This window comes from Lissotriton helveticus, chromosome 3_1, assembly GCF_964261635.1.
Source record: "Lissotriton helveticus chromosome 3_1, aLisHel1.1, whole genome shotgun sequence".
NCBI classification, from domain to species: Eukaryota; Metazoa; Chordata; class Amphibia; order Caudata; family Salamandridae; genus Lissotriton; species Lissotriton helveticus.
The window spans coordinates 2,110,431,400-2,110,447,818 of record NC_136061.1 but is presented as its reverse complement, the minus strand read 5'-3'; the positions used below and the strand labels follow the sequence as shown (position 1 = coordinate 2,110,447,818).

At 47.3% G+C, this 16,419-nt stretch overlaps 1 protein-coding gene across 21 annotated transcripts in view; it reads right to left on the bottom strand.

Annotated features, from left to right (window-relative positions):
* Nucleotides 1–16,419, bottom strand: part of PPIP5K1 (diphosphoinositol pentakisphosphate kinase 1) — a 1,366,868-nt gene that overhangs the window by 988,055 nt on the left and 362,394 nt on the right. For all 21 annotated transcript variants that reach the window (XM_078683299.1, XM_078683308.1, XM_078683288.1 and 18 more), the window contains one exon: nucleotides 5,443–5,564. In XM_078683299.1, the coding sequence (XP_078539425.1) occupies nucleotides 5,443–5,564 (122 nt within the window). The remainder of the gene's footprint in view (nucleotides 1–5,442; nucleotides 5,565–16,419) is intronic.

Below are 16,419 nucleotides of genomic sequence, written 5' to 3'. Positions count from 1 at the left end.
TATGGGGGAAGTTCGAGCATGTTTTTTGAGAGGAACTGGAGGTGGCTTGGGAGAGTCCATTTTCCTCTTTTCAGGCACTGTAATTATATGTCCAGTCTTCGGATGAATTTGAAGAGTCTTTTGTTTTGGATCTGGGCGGAAAAGCTCTTCTGTGCAACTATCCTTTTTTGGCGCCGACTTGTCTTGTTTGGGACGGAATTATTTAGAAGGTTTTACAGTGTCTATTGCAGTCTTTGGAGAAGATCTTGGTTTCGGATCCGAAGACTTGGTGTCGTGTTTCTTTTTCGGATCCAAGCTTTTCGGATCCGGAATTATTGGTCCCGAAGCCCATTTGGGATCATCGACCTTTGGAGCCGAGATGGGCTTCGGGTTGACTTTTTTTCGGAACCGGAGTTGACTTTGGTTCAATAGGCTTGGGAACTGCCTTCGGTGCGGAGCTTGTTTTCGTCTCGACCGGTTTCGGTACCGAGGTCTGCTTCGGTGCCGTAGTTAGTTTTAGGACTTTTTGCTTGTCGAGACCGAAAGACTGCCTGGAGCCCAAGTCAACTGGAGGCTTTTTTGGATTCTTTGTTGCCAAGCCAGAAGGCGGGGCATCTGAACGTTTTGGTCGGTGTGCACCTGGACCCGGAGGTGGAGGTGGAACCGAAGCCTGTCCCGGTATGGGGGTGTGAACAGGGTCGACACTTGTACTCACGACCTGTTGACCAGCTGAAAGAAGATCGTTGTCTTCTGATTGTCCTTCGGCTCCAGAAGCTGAATCCTCTGCTTCGGAAACGATGTTGTCTCGCTGTTGTTCTTCGGGCTCGAGATCGATTGGAGCCTCGTCTATGATGAAGTCTGGTGTCGATGAAGAGGACTGCGCCATGACTCTTTGAGCTCGACCGTCTCTGATGGTTTTCTTGTACCGCAACGAAGCGCAGGCCTGGCAATCTCGACTCTTGTGCTCTGGGGACAAGCACAGATTGCAAACCTCATGTAGGTCAGTGTGGGGAATTTGTGTACACACTGAGGGCACTTCTTGAAGGGTGTTCTTTCTATGAGCCAAAGGCCCAAAGGCGCAATTGAGCCTGACGAACGCTGGAATCGAGAAGCGCAAGCCTTTCTTCGACGCGGGTAACTGGAATTACGATCGAAGACGATACCGATGGTATGATGTAGGACTGGAAGTCAAAAGGAGATCGGTAACAGGACCGAACGATAAACACATACGAGCGCGAAGGCGGAAAAAAACAATCTGAAGATGGAGTTGATGCCCAGGCGCACTACGCTCTACAGGAGGAGTCATCTACCAAACAAAGACTCTTCTAAACCAACCACAAAGTGTATTCATCCGGGTCCACCACCAGATGGCGATCTATGCACTAGTGTGGGGTCTGCAGCCCATATGCCTCGAACCTACAGTTTCCCTAAGAACTCCAGAGCAGTCCTGAGCATCTCCTTGAGCAATGGTAGAACATGAATGGCACGTTAAATGTTTGAGCAGGTCTCCACTAAGAAGTCATCACCATCTTAAATAGTGTGAATCTCAACCTTATGATGATGATGACGAGCCTCCCTCTAAAAAACTGCATGTTCATCTGAGGGAGATGGCTTGGTGGGATAAGGCTCAAAGTCTGGTTTGCCTGGTGAGTCAACATTATAATTATCCAAAGAATCGTCCCAAGCTCCTGCCTCTACAGGTTGATCATAGGGTCTTACTCCACATAATGGCACTCAGTGTCAGAGAAAGAGTGGACTGATTCCTCTGGCGATGCCAGTGAAGCTGGAGGGGTGGAGACTGCATGTGCAGGAGGCAGTGGAGGTGTTGGGTGCAGTGGAAGTGAATGTGAGTGCCCGGTGAGTAAAAAGCAATGGTGGAGGTCTTGTGGCCTTGTCCTTGAGCCCTTTAAGCACTGGGTGTCTAGGATCCACAAAGGCACATTACTGGAAACTTTCCCCTGAGGTAGCTTCGAGGAAATTGTTCCAGTGTAAGGATGGATAAAAAGTATTTATTTCCTAGCATCCAGTTTTTTTTGCTAGTCTTTTAAAGTGGGTTGCTTGGATCTCTCCTTGGAAGCCCATTCAACATTCCAAGCCTTGTCTGCGAAGGCACACCAGACACCATAGTATTTTTCTTTGAGTGTTCGGGCTGAGTGCCAAATTCCCTCTTGAGCAGGGCTCTGCCTATGTACTAAGGTGTTTAAATAGGTAGAGCTTTAGAGTAGCGCTCAGTGTCAGGGGTAGTACTCATGCGATGCTCAGTGTTGTGTTTGTTTTCTGTCCCAAAGGCATCAAAGTCCAAGGTGTTCATTCGAGTTCCTTCCCCGCTGTGGCACTTTGAAGACATGGTCTGAGGACTGGCATCGTCTAATGTGCCAGTACTGCAGAGAGTGACTCATTCTTGGTCTCATCACAGAGAGGCCTTGCTCGCCAAAGATATTCAGCATCTCGGTGGATGGCTGTTGAGGCATCTTTAGGTGCACCCAATGTCTTTCTCTTCTGCCCCATAGAGTGTTCTTGCACAGAAAGACATTACAGGAGCTGCAGGAGACGCTGTTTTCAGGGAGAGATTGCAGAAACTGTGGTTATTAGAGCAAGGGTACTTGGCACTGCACTGTTCTCCTAAATGGAAGGGTGTTCATTCCATCACCCTGTATTTGCCTGCATTCTCCGAGCTCGAGATCGAGAAGGACTTCACTGAGTCTTTAGACATCTGACTGGTCCTTCCTCCACCATCTCGATTTGTCTTTCCGTGGTTAGTTGTATGCAGATTCTACGACGGTGAATTCTTAGTCTAATTTCGACTCCATTCCTTCCTTGACCTCTTAGTTGCTTGATATCTTCAGATACTTCAGTAAGCTCTGCTTTGACTAAATCACCACGTAGGGCATCCACTTCTTCTTTTCCTGTACCGTGAATGTCCTATAGGGAAAAGCCTTGTAACCTTTCGACTTGTGGTCATTAGCCAGGTACAAGTTGCATACTGGTCCTTCTGTGGGAGCTTCACTTCCAGCAGAACCTAAATAGTATGTTTTCCATCTCTTGTTGGTTTGTTCTGAGGTTCGGGGTAAATCACCACCCTGACTATGCATTCTCCGGCCACGGGGTAGACATTTCCATGAAAAAAAAAAACATGATTTTCAGTTGTTTTTGGTGTCTTCTGCTCTGTCTTAACATCCTCTGTCATAGCCATCAATGCTCCTTCTCTCTTGCTGCTTTTTTTTGTATTGTCTTCGGATTTCAATACTCATTGATGAGATGCCATGTCCTTTGATTCCAGACTCAATAGCAGGAAAAAACATCTGAAGACTAAGTACCTAATGGTTGACAAGGCCTGACAAAAAGAAGGGGAGGACATTGCTGGATTCAATCAATAGACAGCAGAGTAATGTGCAGAATGTGAATCCAAAAAAGTTTCATGCTGCAAAACACCAATTTCTATGATGGCCAAGTCTGGTCCTAGCCTTGAGACATTGTCTCTGATCTTGACTGTTAACACAGGTACAGCTCCTCCTCCCTGATAATTTTACGAACATGTGTGCTGCACACATACAACTTTCTACCAGCTCATATCTTTTCTTGTGGTGTGTTATGACACTAGAGTTCTTGTCATGAGCCTTATGGGGAAACAACTGAACTAACAGCTCTTGAAGAGTTGATACCAACAGTTAACTGTGTGCCTTTATGTCTCCATCTCCCTTTTGGGTAACTGCCTATCCCTAGCAGTATGACACTTAAGTTGGACATTAAGTGACAGACTCCAGTAAACGCAGGCTGTGCACCAGTTGTCCCTTGTCGGCATGCAGCACATGTGTCCATTCAACTGCAGGAATTTCAGTTATCCAGCATATAGCTATGCAGACAAGCACATAAAACCCTGCTGCTGTAAGCTCAGAGGAGAGGGCCCCGTAAATCGCTGTTACTCCACAATACTGGTGTTCTCTGCTGGCTGTCTCCTCTGAAAAGAGATTCGAAACCAACCTTGGGAGGAGGACGACGCCACGCAGATCAGCTACTAGCTATAAAGTGAACAGCTAATTTTAAAAAAAGCTTAAAGAAAGTGACCCTTGATTCCATGATGAATACATGCAAGAGTTAACCGCTTAAAAGATTCCTGTCTACAGAGAGTGAAAGAGGTGGACGGAATAGCATAAGGTAGCTCCCAGAGGCGTCCCCCCTACTACTACAACGATCAAGGAAATAGGATCGGATTGAAGTTGGTCCATTTTCTTCAAAACCCGAGGAAAGTTTTTCAACACATCACAGAAACAAGTAGTAAAGAATGAAAGCAACATGAGCAGAGGGATACGTGCTCAGAAATACCTATAACAACGAAACCAGGAAAGACTAAACCTGGAAAATAGTAAGCTGTGAACGAGTCCTTGAAGAAGGTGCAGAATAGAAAAAAAGCACCGAAACGCCGCGTCGACAATTTCGTTCTTGTAAAAAAAAAAATTGTTTTATGAATATGATTATGTAATGTTTATGTTTAAGTACCAAATTAGTGAAGTTTTAAATATTTTTTAATTATTCCTTGGAAAACCTTTTTTAAATGTGTGAATAAAATTGTGTATATGATTTGTACATACTACTACCTAAGATTACTTATTCTAATAAATGTATGAAAATGTTTTAACTAACAAGTATGCCTCATGGTTTTAATGATATCTTTATGGTCCATACATATTGAGTTGTAAATTTGGTAATCAGCGTAACACTGCAACCCATTCCTTTATTGCAAATCATCCCCCAGTTGGGATCTTAAGCATTATTTACTCCCAGGAGAAGGAACCCTCTTTTTGTTAGATCCTCTGAAAAGGGGCCTTTAACAGCTGAGTCAACACTTTGAGAGGAATGTTGATTGCCAAGGTGAATGCAGGGCTGGTTCAGCAGACACAGGAGCCAAGCCACAAAGCATAGCAGTGACATTTTGATTATAGCTGTGCTCACAACACAGATGAAGGCAGGACCAACCCAAAAGTAGAGAGAAGGAAGACAAATGTTGCTGTAAACGCATTGGTAACATGGCAAGATCACACATAATTAAACTAAAACTTGGCAGCACTGATTTCATCTGGAATATTTATATAGTGGAAATCAAGTCTTAAGGGCATCTGAGCAAATTACACAGCATAAGAGCTACAAGATGGTATGTAGAGGTTACAATGGCACCGGTAACAATTTACAAATGTAACTCTAGTACGACAGCAACACAAGTAAACTATTCATAGTAATCTAGACACATAAGGGGCAGAGAGAGAGAAACAGAGGGATGGCAAAGTGTTTACGGAAGGGAATTAAGGAAGGTTTTTGGGAGACAGTGAATATTTGTACTTCTCTTATGAAGAATCTGAAAGTTAAATGTTCCATTCTGTATGTCCCTATAAGCTCAAAGAAAGCAGGCTTAGACATTAATACTCATAGAAAACAGATACTTTTAAGTAATGCAGGATCCAGACTTACCCCAAGATTTTAGCACAGTCATCATAGTACTTCATGGAGTTCTTAACAAAGCTGAAACCGTTCACATCGCACACAAAGGAATGCCCATTTGCTCGAAGCAGATCAAAACCACACACAGTTTGCTGTGAAAGAAGAAGGTAGCTGTCATTAAAAGTGCTTATAGGCTAACTATGGATTTGTAATGTAAGCAAATTTCTTTTGAAGAGAACAAATTCACCAGAAATCTTCCACGCGCCACCAAAAATGCATCAAAATGCTGTCTATCCATCACTTCAGGTACTGAGAAGTATTCACTGAGCAAATTTGCACCAAATACCGCTTTAACCTAAATTCTAGTCAAATACATCAATGCAATAAAGTGTGAATGTGACAGATCTAACTCTTACCTTTTAGCAGAGTACAATCTCTTTAAAGGGGCCCACTATAAGGTCTCAATTCTCAATCAATCAATGAACAGGCAGAGTTTCCCACTGAAAAGTAACAGTCTGTTTGAGTTGCTGCTTTTCCAGGGGACATGCTGGGGACTATACAACGGACCTCGTTAGTAAGATAGTGCTCAGATAAGGGAAATGCGACTTACCCAGTATGCATCTGTTCTTGGCATGTAGAGCTGTAGAGTCAAATGCTTTGCATGGCCGCCATCTAGTGTTGGGTCCGGGTGTTTGCACTTTGCTTTTGTTCGAAGAAGTCTTTTCCAGTCACGAGGTAGGTGACTCCTGCTTTCGGTGATAGTGCGCATGGGCATCCGCTCCATTGTTAGATTGGTTGCCGCAGAGGGTGATAATGGAGTTAGTAAGAGCAGTAAGAGACGTCCATGTATTTATGTATCTAAGTAAGATACTACAGCAACAGGTATAGGTACCCAGGGAGGCGTGTGGGCGCCTGTGACTCTACAGCTCTACATGCCAAGAACAGATGAATACTGGGTAAGTAGCATTTTCCGTTCGAGGCATGTGAACTGTAGATCACATGCTTTGCATAGACTATACAGCAGTTATCTCCCAAAGCGGTGGCTTACCTGTAGCTGTTGCAGTCGTCTGAAATAGTGTACATAAAACTGCTTGTCCCACACTAGCTTAATTTCTTCCTAACACATCTATACAATTGCGTTTTGTGAATGTGTGAGGTGTAGACCATGTTGCAGCTTTGCAGATGTCATCTATGGGTATATGCCCTAAGAATGCCATAAAAGTTGCTAGTTTGTGTGTGAAGTGCGCTCTAGGGGAATTGTTAGTGTTCGTTTTGCTTTTGCAAAGCAGGTATAAATACACTTGACTATCCACCGTGCAGTACCTGATTTCGATACAGGATTGCCTAACAGTTGTTTTGTCTTGCAGAAAGGTTCAGTCCTTTCTACATAGTAAAGTAGTGCTCTTTTCACATCTAAAGAGTGCAAAGCGCGTTGTGCCACAGAATCCGGTTGAGGAAAGAACAAATGCAACTCAACAGATTGGTTGATATGAAAGGCAGAAATAACCTTTGGAAGGAATTTAGGGTTGGTCTGAAGAACTACTTTGTTTTGGTGTACTTGTAAAAATGGTTCTTTTATGGTTAGTGCTTGAAGCTCACCTACTCTCCTCAGTGATGAGATAGCTACGAGGAAAGCTACCTTCCACGTGAGAAATTGCAGTTCACATCTATGCAATAGCTCAAAGGTGGACCCATCAGTCTTGTAAGGACAATGTTAAAATTCCACACTGGAGCAGGCGGAAGTCTTGGAGGAATGCTTCTTTTAAGTCCCTCCATAAATGCTTTAATGACAGGCACTCTAAACAGAAACCGATGCGGTCTGTTCTGTAGGTATGCACCTATTGCAGCAAGATGTAAGCGTACGGAAGAGTACGCTAAATTGGAACGCTGCAGATGTAATAAATAGGAAATTATGTTTTGAACTGAAGCATCCAGCAGATCGATTTGACTGGTATTGCAGTATGTTTATTTATTTATAACACTTATAGAGAGCGCTGTTAGCACACGGTGTCCTGGCGCTATAGTGATAGCTCCCCTGGCCTTGGGACTGCTGGCTAATTGGTGAACAGCCACGTTTTCAAGCTTTTCCGGAAGGCCTGCAAGTCCGCGGTCTGTCTCAGAGCCGTTGGTAGGGCATTCCAGGCGATGGCTGCCCCTCGGACAAAACTTCTTCCCCCCCAGCGTGCTTTCCTGATGCGAGGGGTCCTAATCAGCCCCAGGCTGACCGACCCGAGATGCCTACCCGGTCTGTACCACTGAAAGTGCTGTTGTAGAAATGATGGGCCAAATCCATGAAGCGCCTTAAAGACTATGCACACTGGTTTGAAAGTTATTTGTTTCCGCACTGGAAGCCAGTGAAGCTTCACCAGTTCCCGTGAGACGGAGGCAAACTTTGGTAGGCCTGTGATAAGACGGGCTGCAGCGTTCTGCAGAACCTGCAGTTTGTTGAGCAGCCCTTGTTGGGCCTCAAAGAATAAACTATTGCAATAATCGAGGCGGGATAGCATGAGGGCCGTCACCACCGTTTTCTTGCACTCATCCGGTAGGAAGGGGAGAATCTTCCGGATGATTTTCAGCAACCAGTGAATGGAGGAGGTCAGTGCATTTAATTGGGGTTTGAAGGAGAGCTTATTGTCAATCAGGACACACAAGTTCTTGACCTTAGTTACAGGAGTGGGGAGAGTCCCCATCTCTTCGGGCCACCACTTAGGACTCGGAACCGAAGAGCAAAACCTCAGTTTTGGACGAGTTCAATTTTAGGCAGTTTCTGGCCATCCAGGTACTGACTGCTGCCATACATTCCTGAAACTTGGAGGCCACGCCATCCTCTCTCCCTGGAAGCAGTGATACCACAATCTGAGTATCATCTGCGTAAGATGTTAATTCAAATCCGTATGAGCGGATTACCGGGGCGAGAGAGGAGACATATATATTAAAAAGGGTGGGGCTTAAAGAGGATCCCTGGGGGACCCCCCCGGGAAGTTCGAATGGTCTTGACTCGAACTCTCCCAGGGTCACCACCTGGACCCTGTTAGTAAGAAAGGCTTTCAGGATGCCCAGGGCCCTCCTCTGGATCTCGCAGTCCTCCAAGCGGTCCACCAGAATACTATGGTGGACCGTGTCAAAGGCTGCGGACAGATCGAGGAGGACCAGGGCCGCTCGGCCCCCTGCGCACATCACCCTCCTAATATCCTCGGTTGATTTGATCAGGGCAGTCTCGGTGCTATGTCCTTCCCTAAACCCATGCTGCGCTACATCCAGGCCATGTGTGGCTCCCAGGAAGGCGCAGAGCGGAGAGTTCATAACTTTTTCTATCAGTTTAGCTGGCAACGGTAGTCTGGCAATAGGCTGATAATTATTGGGATCGGCGATGTCCAGTGTGGGTTTCTTTAGCAGAGGGACGATTGAAGCCCGTTTCCAGCACGCTGGAAATTCCCCTGCTTCAAACATCTGATTGAAGAGATTAGCTAAGGTGGCGGCTATAGGGACTGCCGCCAGCCACAGATTCCGGGCAAGGGTCATGGGGTGAGCCTGATTTTATGACATGTAGGTGTTTTTTAATTTCTTCGGAGATCACCGGGCCAAATGCTAGAAGTTTGGCCTCCTGTGTGTTGGCTATGCGGTTCCTGGGTGTGACTTCTAGCCTGCTCTACCGGACATGAGGCTCAAGTGAGGTGAAGATGTGTTCGACCTTGCTTAAGAAGAACTTGGCTAAGTTCTCGCAGAGTTCAGCGCTAGGTGGAGTCATCACTGGCTATCCTTAAATAGCCAGGTTCGAGACCGTATGGTAGAGTTCCTTAGGCGAGTTCTTAGCCCCCTTAATACGGTCGGTGAAGTATGCTCGTTTGGCCTTATCGATCATGTCTTTGTAGACCACCTGGCTAGATTTAAGTTTTTGTTTGTTTATCTCGAGATAGTTTTTGCGCCAGGTCCGTTAGAGTCTTTTGCAAACCAGCTTAGATTCTCTGAGTTCATCGGAGAACAGGGGGCTGACATAACGGTGCGGGTAGGGCAACAGTTTTTTGGTGGGGCTAAAGGAGCGGTCAATCCAGTTAGAGTAAGCAGCCGCTGCTCTGTTCACGTCTGATGGCAGAGGGACCATGGAAGACACCAGAAGGTCCTCAAACACGCTTCCTTCAATCTTGTTCCAAGTTCTACAGGTCCTAGCTGTTTTCCTGTCCTGTCTTGCCCTGTAAGGCGGTATGACAGAAATATTAAACAGCACTGTGGCATGATCAGACCAAGCGACGGGATCAGTCTTTACAAACTTCAGATCTGAATTGTTTGTAAATAGTCCGTCCAAGGTGTGGCCTGCCGAATGCGTGGGCCCTGTGACCACCTGTGTTAGTCCCACCCCAGGCATCACCTCGGATAAGGCTATAGTGTCTGAGTCTAAGCTGTTCTCCAGATGGAAATTGAAATCTCCTAAGACCGTGAAGGATTTTGCGCACAAGGCTTCCTCCAGGAGGCTGCCAACTGTGTCTAGGAACAGGGCCTTAGTGCCGGGGGGTCGATAAAGAAGGCAGCCCCTGAGGGATTGATGATCGGACAGAATGAGCTTAAAACCCAAGACCTCACACGTCTCGGAGAACACTGGTTGGAAGGACCCTTTGATTGAAGAATGGTAGATGACTGCCAGGTCCCCTCCTTTTTTCCGAGGCCTGTCTAAGACAAAACTGAGATAATCTGGAGGGGTAGCTTTTACTATATCTGGCCCAGAGGCCGCATCCGTCCAGGTCTCAGTGACGAAAGCGATTTTTACCTCCTTGTCCTGGATCATCTCGGCACACTCCAGACTATGTTTCACCAGGGATCTGGCGTTGATCAGCAGGCAACTTATGTTGTTCAGCGTGCCCTCCCCTTTAGCTTTGTTAGTGCTAGTGAGTACCCGGACTGGCCTTAAAAGGATGGCTGGGAGACTCATGAGGCAAGCTGGGCATACCTGAGTGCCTCCCTGTGTGGCCTCATCCGGCCTCACGCTATTGCAGCCCACTTTCCTTCCTCCAGCATCAAAGCTCAGAAGAAAGTCACGACCGTAGACCAAGCTTGGTGGAGTTCCTGCTGCCTGCCGACCAGGGGTCATGGCGCTAGGCGCGAGACCGGCACGGACGGGCGCAGACGGGTTTGCCTTTGGCACGCCCACTGCGCGGTCGCGCCAGCACTGCTTTTGAAGTGCTAGGGAGGAGAAAGCCTAGAGCGCTCACCTTGGCCCACTCAAGATGGAGGCCATCCAGGTGAGCGCTGGTTCGAGTTTCCCCCTTCCTGTGCCTCAGATGAAGTAAAGAGACAACCCCTGACTTCCCGCTCCAATAGTTCGTCAAGCGGTAAATTACGTGCCTTTTAAAAACACATTTCCCCAAATGTTTAAAATGTATTAAAATTCTGTTTTAAAATTCTCAGGTGCCTAAAATCATTCCTTGTGCAAAATCGCAATAAGCAGCAAAGAAGGATATGCAGCGTTTTGTCCTGCTCTCGGCTCACGCCTCAGGAGCTATCAGCTATGTTACGAATCGCTTCCATTTTGCTGCATAGCATGCTGTTGTGGTAGGATGTCTAGCCTCTTTGATGATGTTCATGCAGTCTGGCGGGAGAGTAAGGTAGCCAGACTCAGATTTCAGGTGCCAGATTACAAGATTGAAATGACTGGGATTTGGATGTCTTTTCTCTCCATAGCTCTGAGTGAGAAGATTGGGAGTGAGATGTAGTTTTTGGTGAGGAACTACAGAGAGCTCCAACAGGGTTGTGAACCAGGGATGCAACTAGGATTAGTGTCAGGGACGCCTGTCTTAGCTTCCGAACTACTAATGGAATGAGTGGGAGAGGCGGGAAAAGCGTAGGCAAATATCCCTGACCAATTCATCCATAATGCATTGCCTTTGGACAGTGGGTGTGGATGCCTGGATGCGAAGCTTGGGCATTTTGCGTCTGCTGTTAGCACTATCTGTGGAACTGGGTCTATGAAGGGCGCCCTTTTGAAAGGTTTTGTGTATTCCACCACTGCAGAGAGCGATGGGTGCGGCTGTCCACCAACACTAGATCTGAGCCTGGTTCCACTGACGTGCTAAGCACTCCTGAAGGGGACGCATGTGGAGTCTTGCGTAAGGGACTATTACAATGCGAGACGCCATCATCCCCAAGTACTGCATGAACACTAGAGCTGGCATTGAGTATTGAGGCTGAAACTGACAAAGTAAAGTTTGCATGTTGCAGATTCTGGACAGGTTGGGGTAGGCCAAAGCCTTTTGTGTATTTATTGTGGCTCTCAGATATGCCTGTGTGTTGGATGGATGTAGATGGGATTTGGGTAGCTTTACTGTGAATCCAAGATCGTGGAGCAATTGCACTGTTTTGTGAATGTGACAGACAGCTTTTTTGCGAGCTGGCTTTTATGAGCCAGTTGTCCCAATATTGGAAGACGTGAACGTGTTGTCTTCGAAGATGAGCTGCGACTACTGCCAGGCACTTGGTGAAAACCCTGGGTGCGGTAGTTACTCCAAATGGGAGCACCTTGAACTGATAGTGCTGTCCTGCTACTACGAACCTGAGGTATTTGCGGTGAGCAGGGTGTATTGGGATTTGGAAATAGGCATCCTTTTAGTCCAGAGTGGACAAAAAGTCACCTAGTTGAATCAGCTGTAGCACTTGTTGGAGCATGGCCATGTGAAAGTGGTCCGACTGAATGTATAGATTTAGTTCTCCGAGGTCTAGTATACGCCTGAGAGAGCGGTCTTTCTTGGGAATCAAGAGGTATAGGGAGTATACCCCCAGCCCCTTGATTTTTAATGGTACTGGTTCTATAGCTCCGTTATCTAACAGAGAGAGAACTTCTTGGTTTAGAAGGGGAGATGTTCCTGTGACAATACACATGATCTTGGAGGAATGTTTGGGGGAGTGTCTAAGTTCCAGGCAGTAACTATATTGGATAATTTGTCAAACCCCTTTGTCTGAGGTGATGGTGTTCCAGACCGGGAGAAATTGAGAGAGACGTCCCCCTACCGGAGTGGAATGGTCGGGGGGTTAGCAGACAGAAGTCACTGTTTATTATTTGCCGGGGAATTGTGTGTGGAGTTGCCTCTGGCACATGTTTTCTCTTCACTACGGGTAATATACCGATGCATATTGACACATCATTCTACACAATAGCTCAGAGGACACATCTAGCGTTCCTAACATGTGCACACTGATTGATCTAATACCCCATGTTTACAATCTACTAAAAAAGCATATTTTCACAACCCCCGTTTGTCTTAGTTTAACATACGCCAACGGAGAACTTTGGTGTCTATACAGCCCGTCCAACGTGATCGGCACTCAGCCCGGACGGCAATCGCTCCTCGCATCTAAACAAAACATTACAATCTTTTTAATATACTTTTTCCAGTCCAGGCATTCACAGGCACATAATTAATAAATTGCAACTATTTTAAAATACAACTCTTTTCAACATACCTTTATTAAACATAGAGCCAACTACGCATGACCATCAGTCTAAGTAGTCTCTCTTTAGTGTCCATACTACAAGGAAGTTCAGAAGAACGGGAACACCTAACTATTACTGACACGCCGGCTTGGATATGCGGCACCTCGCGTGATATGACGGTATTTAAACTGCCATGAGCTACCGGTCCATATCGACGGAATCCCGGCAGCAGGTTGCAGTAGGTATGGAAGGTAGGCCAGAGATCTTGACGAAGTAAGTGGGGCACCGAGGGGCTCGTTTCCCAACACGTGGATATTAGTCCACACGCCACGAGGGAACTTCACAGTAATCCTCTGTCATTTTCTCTCCCCTCTCACACACACAGTGTGTGACTACAGGTCCGACCCCCCAACGGAATTCATGATGCTCGCTCTGAAAGTATAAGTGTAAGCATTTTTTACCTTTTCTCTTTCCACTCACATCTTGAGCAGACTCGACGTATTCATAGTTTAGAGCATAGTAGCGCATATTACCGGCCTTAGTATATAGACACTTTTTATGAGCGTCGCCTTCCATTTCACTGTCGCCTTTTCTTCCGCATAGTGTATGGACACAACGCACATTTCCATGTGAAAACAGGAAGCCATTACCTCTAAATGTCTACATTTGTGTGCTTTTGTCTGTCCTTTTCTCCCCCTACAGGAACTGAGCAACTAGAGGAACGCCTCCTCTCTGAATTGAATGCACCATAGCGTGTGCGACACATATTGGTCTTATAAATCACATTAGACCTTCACTTAACTAATTTCAAGCGCATAGGTCCTGACGAAAGCCAGAGTATTAACAAATCTGGTTAAAACATGTAGACCTCACAGGATATTGGAGAAATAATCTAACCCCCATATATATCCGCTCTCGTTTTTAGGTCTCGCAGAGAGACCTAATGCAACCGTACCATAAAACTGACTTTTTACGATGAGGATTTCCAACAGTTCACGTGAATCACGTGACCTAACAAGCACAAGCATTTCCCCACATGAAAGGCATCAGCCTCCCTCCCCTAATTATTCACTTCACTTTTCACGGCCGCAGGCCGTGACTCGCATTTCTAATCCCCCCTGCATCAGCCTCCCACAGGCTTCCATCCCCGTGACTTCAAAGGCTCCCCCAGCGTGTGTGTGCTCGGCCGGCCTCTGGTATTTCTCCTCCCCTAATTATTCACTTCACTTTGGCCACCAGGCCGTGACTTACTCGCATTTCTCCTCCCACCAGCCCATCGCAGCCTGCCCAGCCGTCTCTCCCTACCCCTTAACCCTGCCCCCACCACCTCTCGATATTGCTGCTTGTTTTTTTATTGCCGCGCGGCGTCACTTTTACAGCTGCGCGGCGCCAATGCTTGTTTATTGAGATTTTGCTATTTAAACTTGTGACCCTTCTGGCTAACTGCCTACTGGTGTTCAGTTTGTATAAGTGGATGGCTCCTGTACTTGTAGCGATACTGTGCTTGTTTGCTATGTGATTCTTTATTGCGTGCCTCTTATTCTTGGTGCCCGGTTCTATTTTCCGTCCAAATCCTACCCTGAGCGCCTTCGTTTTGAGGGACGTCACTCCATTCCCTCTATCTCCGTGGCCCTGAAGCTGCTAGGGATGCTGAGGGAAGTTCAGTCAGGCAGCAACAGTGAGCTCCGGTGACGAGCTGGCATCGGCTCAGACACGAGCCGCTCCACCAATCACAGGGCCCGATCTCCACTCCCTGCTGCAGGCCTCCAGCCTTCCAATCTCACTCCCAGCTCCGGGCATTGCTCCTGCTTCTCTCTGCATCACTGAATATTCGGACTCTGTAGTCCCATTCTCCTCCCTCCTCACACTACGACCCGGCTCTCCAGTCCTCTATCCTCGCCCTTAGTCCTCCTTCACAACCCTAATGTTCCTAGACAGTCCTTCCTCAGACCCGGCTTGATCTCCTCATCCTCCTTTCTCAAGCCCATGGCCGGCCTTCGCTCAGATAGCGCCCTGGGCGGCACCAGATTTCGCCCTTGCTCCCGATTGTGCGTAAAATAAGGCAACGCGAGGTCCCTTTTGTTTTCAACAGCTTGTCATTGACTGATTATATCAGAGACACGAGGGGTCTCTGAACAGAAACATCTCTGCCGCCACCCTCAAGGCCCTTAAATTATACACAGATCGTGTTGTTTGCAGGCCCTTTGTGCGGACAGTTCTTTTCGCCCCTCTGGAGCTTGGCGCCCTGGGCTTGGGCCCAGTTCGCCTATATCAGATGTCGGCCCCATGTATATATACAACATCCTTTCTTCCAGCCACCATTACTCTGCACCTGACACTTTTTGCCTCTACCCTCCCTTCTCGCCCTTTAAAGTCTTCATCTGTTCTTCGCGCCCGTCCTAATCTCCTCCCTTCATCATTTATTTGTTCCGCCCAGTTTATCTCTAGTTCACAACACCTGCTGCTCTCAACACCGCCCGCGCCCCTCCCTCTCTGCCTAGTTCACCCGCCCACTCTCTGGCACGCGACCCGACTCCACTCCACTCACCCCCCCCCCGCACTGGTTCTCCTGCCTTACTCCCCATTCCTTCCGGCAGCACGTGCTCCTCATCCACCCTTATCCTCCTCCTGCACTTGCTACTCCTCCTTTCTCTTCCTCAGGGATTGGCGGGCATCACTTTTTCTCCCCTTTTCACTGACTCTATACTGTCCCACTTTTATCGTCCTGCACCACGGACTCTCTGGGGCCTCCTGGTACTCAATCATCATATGTAAAGCGCTCTATCACATTTGGGTGAAGATTGGCGCTATAACAAACAGCACAAATACATAGTCCTTCACTCCCTCTACAACGCCCCCGATAAACAATAACACTGGCACTCCCTCCTCTCACTCTTACGGCCTCTTCCCCGGGATCAAGCCACTCTTTGAGCACTGCAACCCTTCCCATTTTGTGCCCGCCCCTTTCCCTCTCCTTCACCTCGACTGTCCCTCCAGCCACCCACAGCACTGGCTAGCCTCCTTTCCCGGCCACACTTCACCTGCCCTCCTCAGTGGTTTGCTTTCCATGCCTCGCCCGTCTCCCAGCACGGGCTCTCCCTTCTATCGCGAGCCTTTCCCCGATCACTTCAGCACTACCTCCCCGCACCCCTTTTCCACCGCCGTGACTGGTTACCTCTTTTTTCTGTGCGTGTTTGTTTTCTTTAAGGGCGCCCGAATTGTCTTCATCTTTCACAGTTCTTTGCGTGCGCTCTTGGTTTACTTTAAGGACGGTGAAATAAAACAAAAAATGTGTTCAGCTGCCTCCTCCTTTAGAGATTTAGCATTACTCTTATTGCTAACACCCCTCCCCACCCCCTCAAACAGCACACCTTAGCCTAAACACAGGTCGCGATATCCTGCAGAGCCATTCCTTCAATCTAACTGGCGCCACCTACATTTACGTGGATGAAAGGCCGAAACAATTCACAGGATCAACTGTCAGTGGCTTTCCCTTGCTTGCAGCCACATGTCCCAGCCGCCCGCTGACTGGCAAGAGCAGGATTTGTGATCATTTGTTTTCCTTCACTTTGTGTGTGGCCTAACTT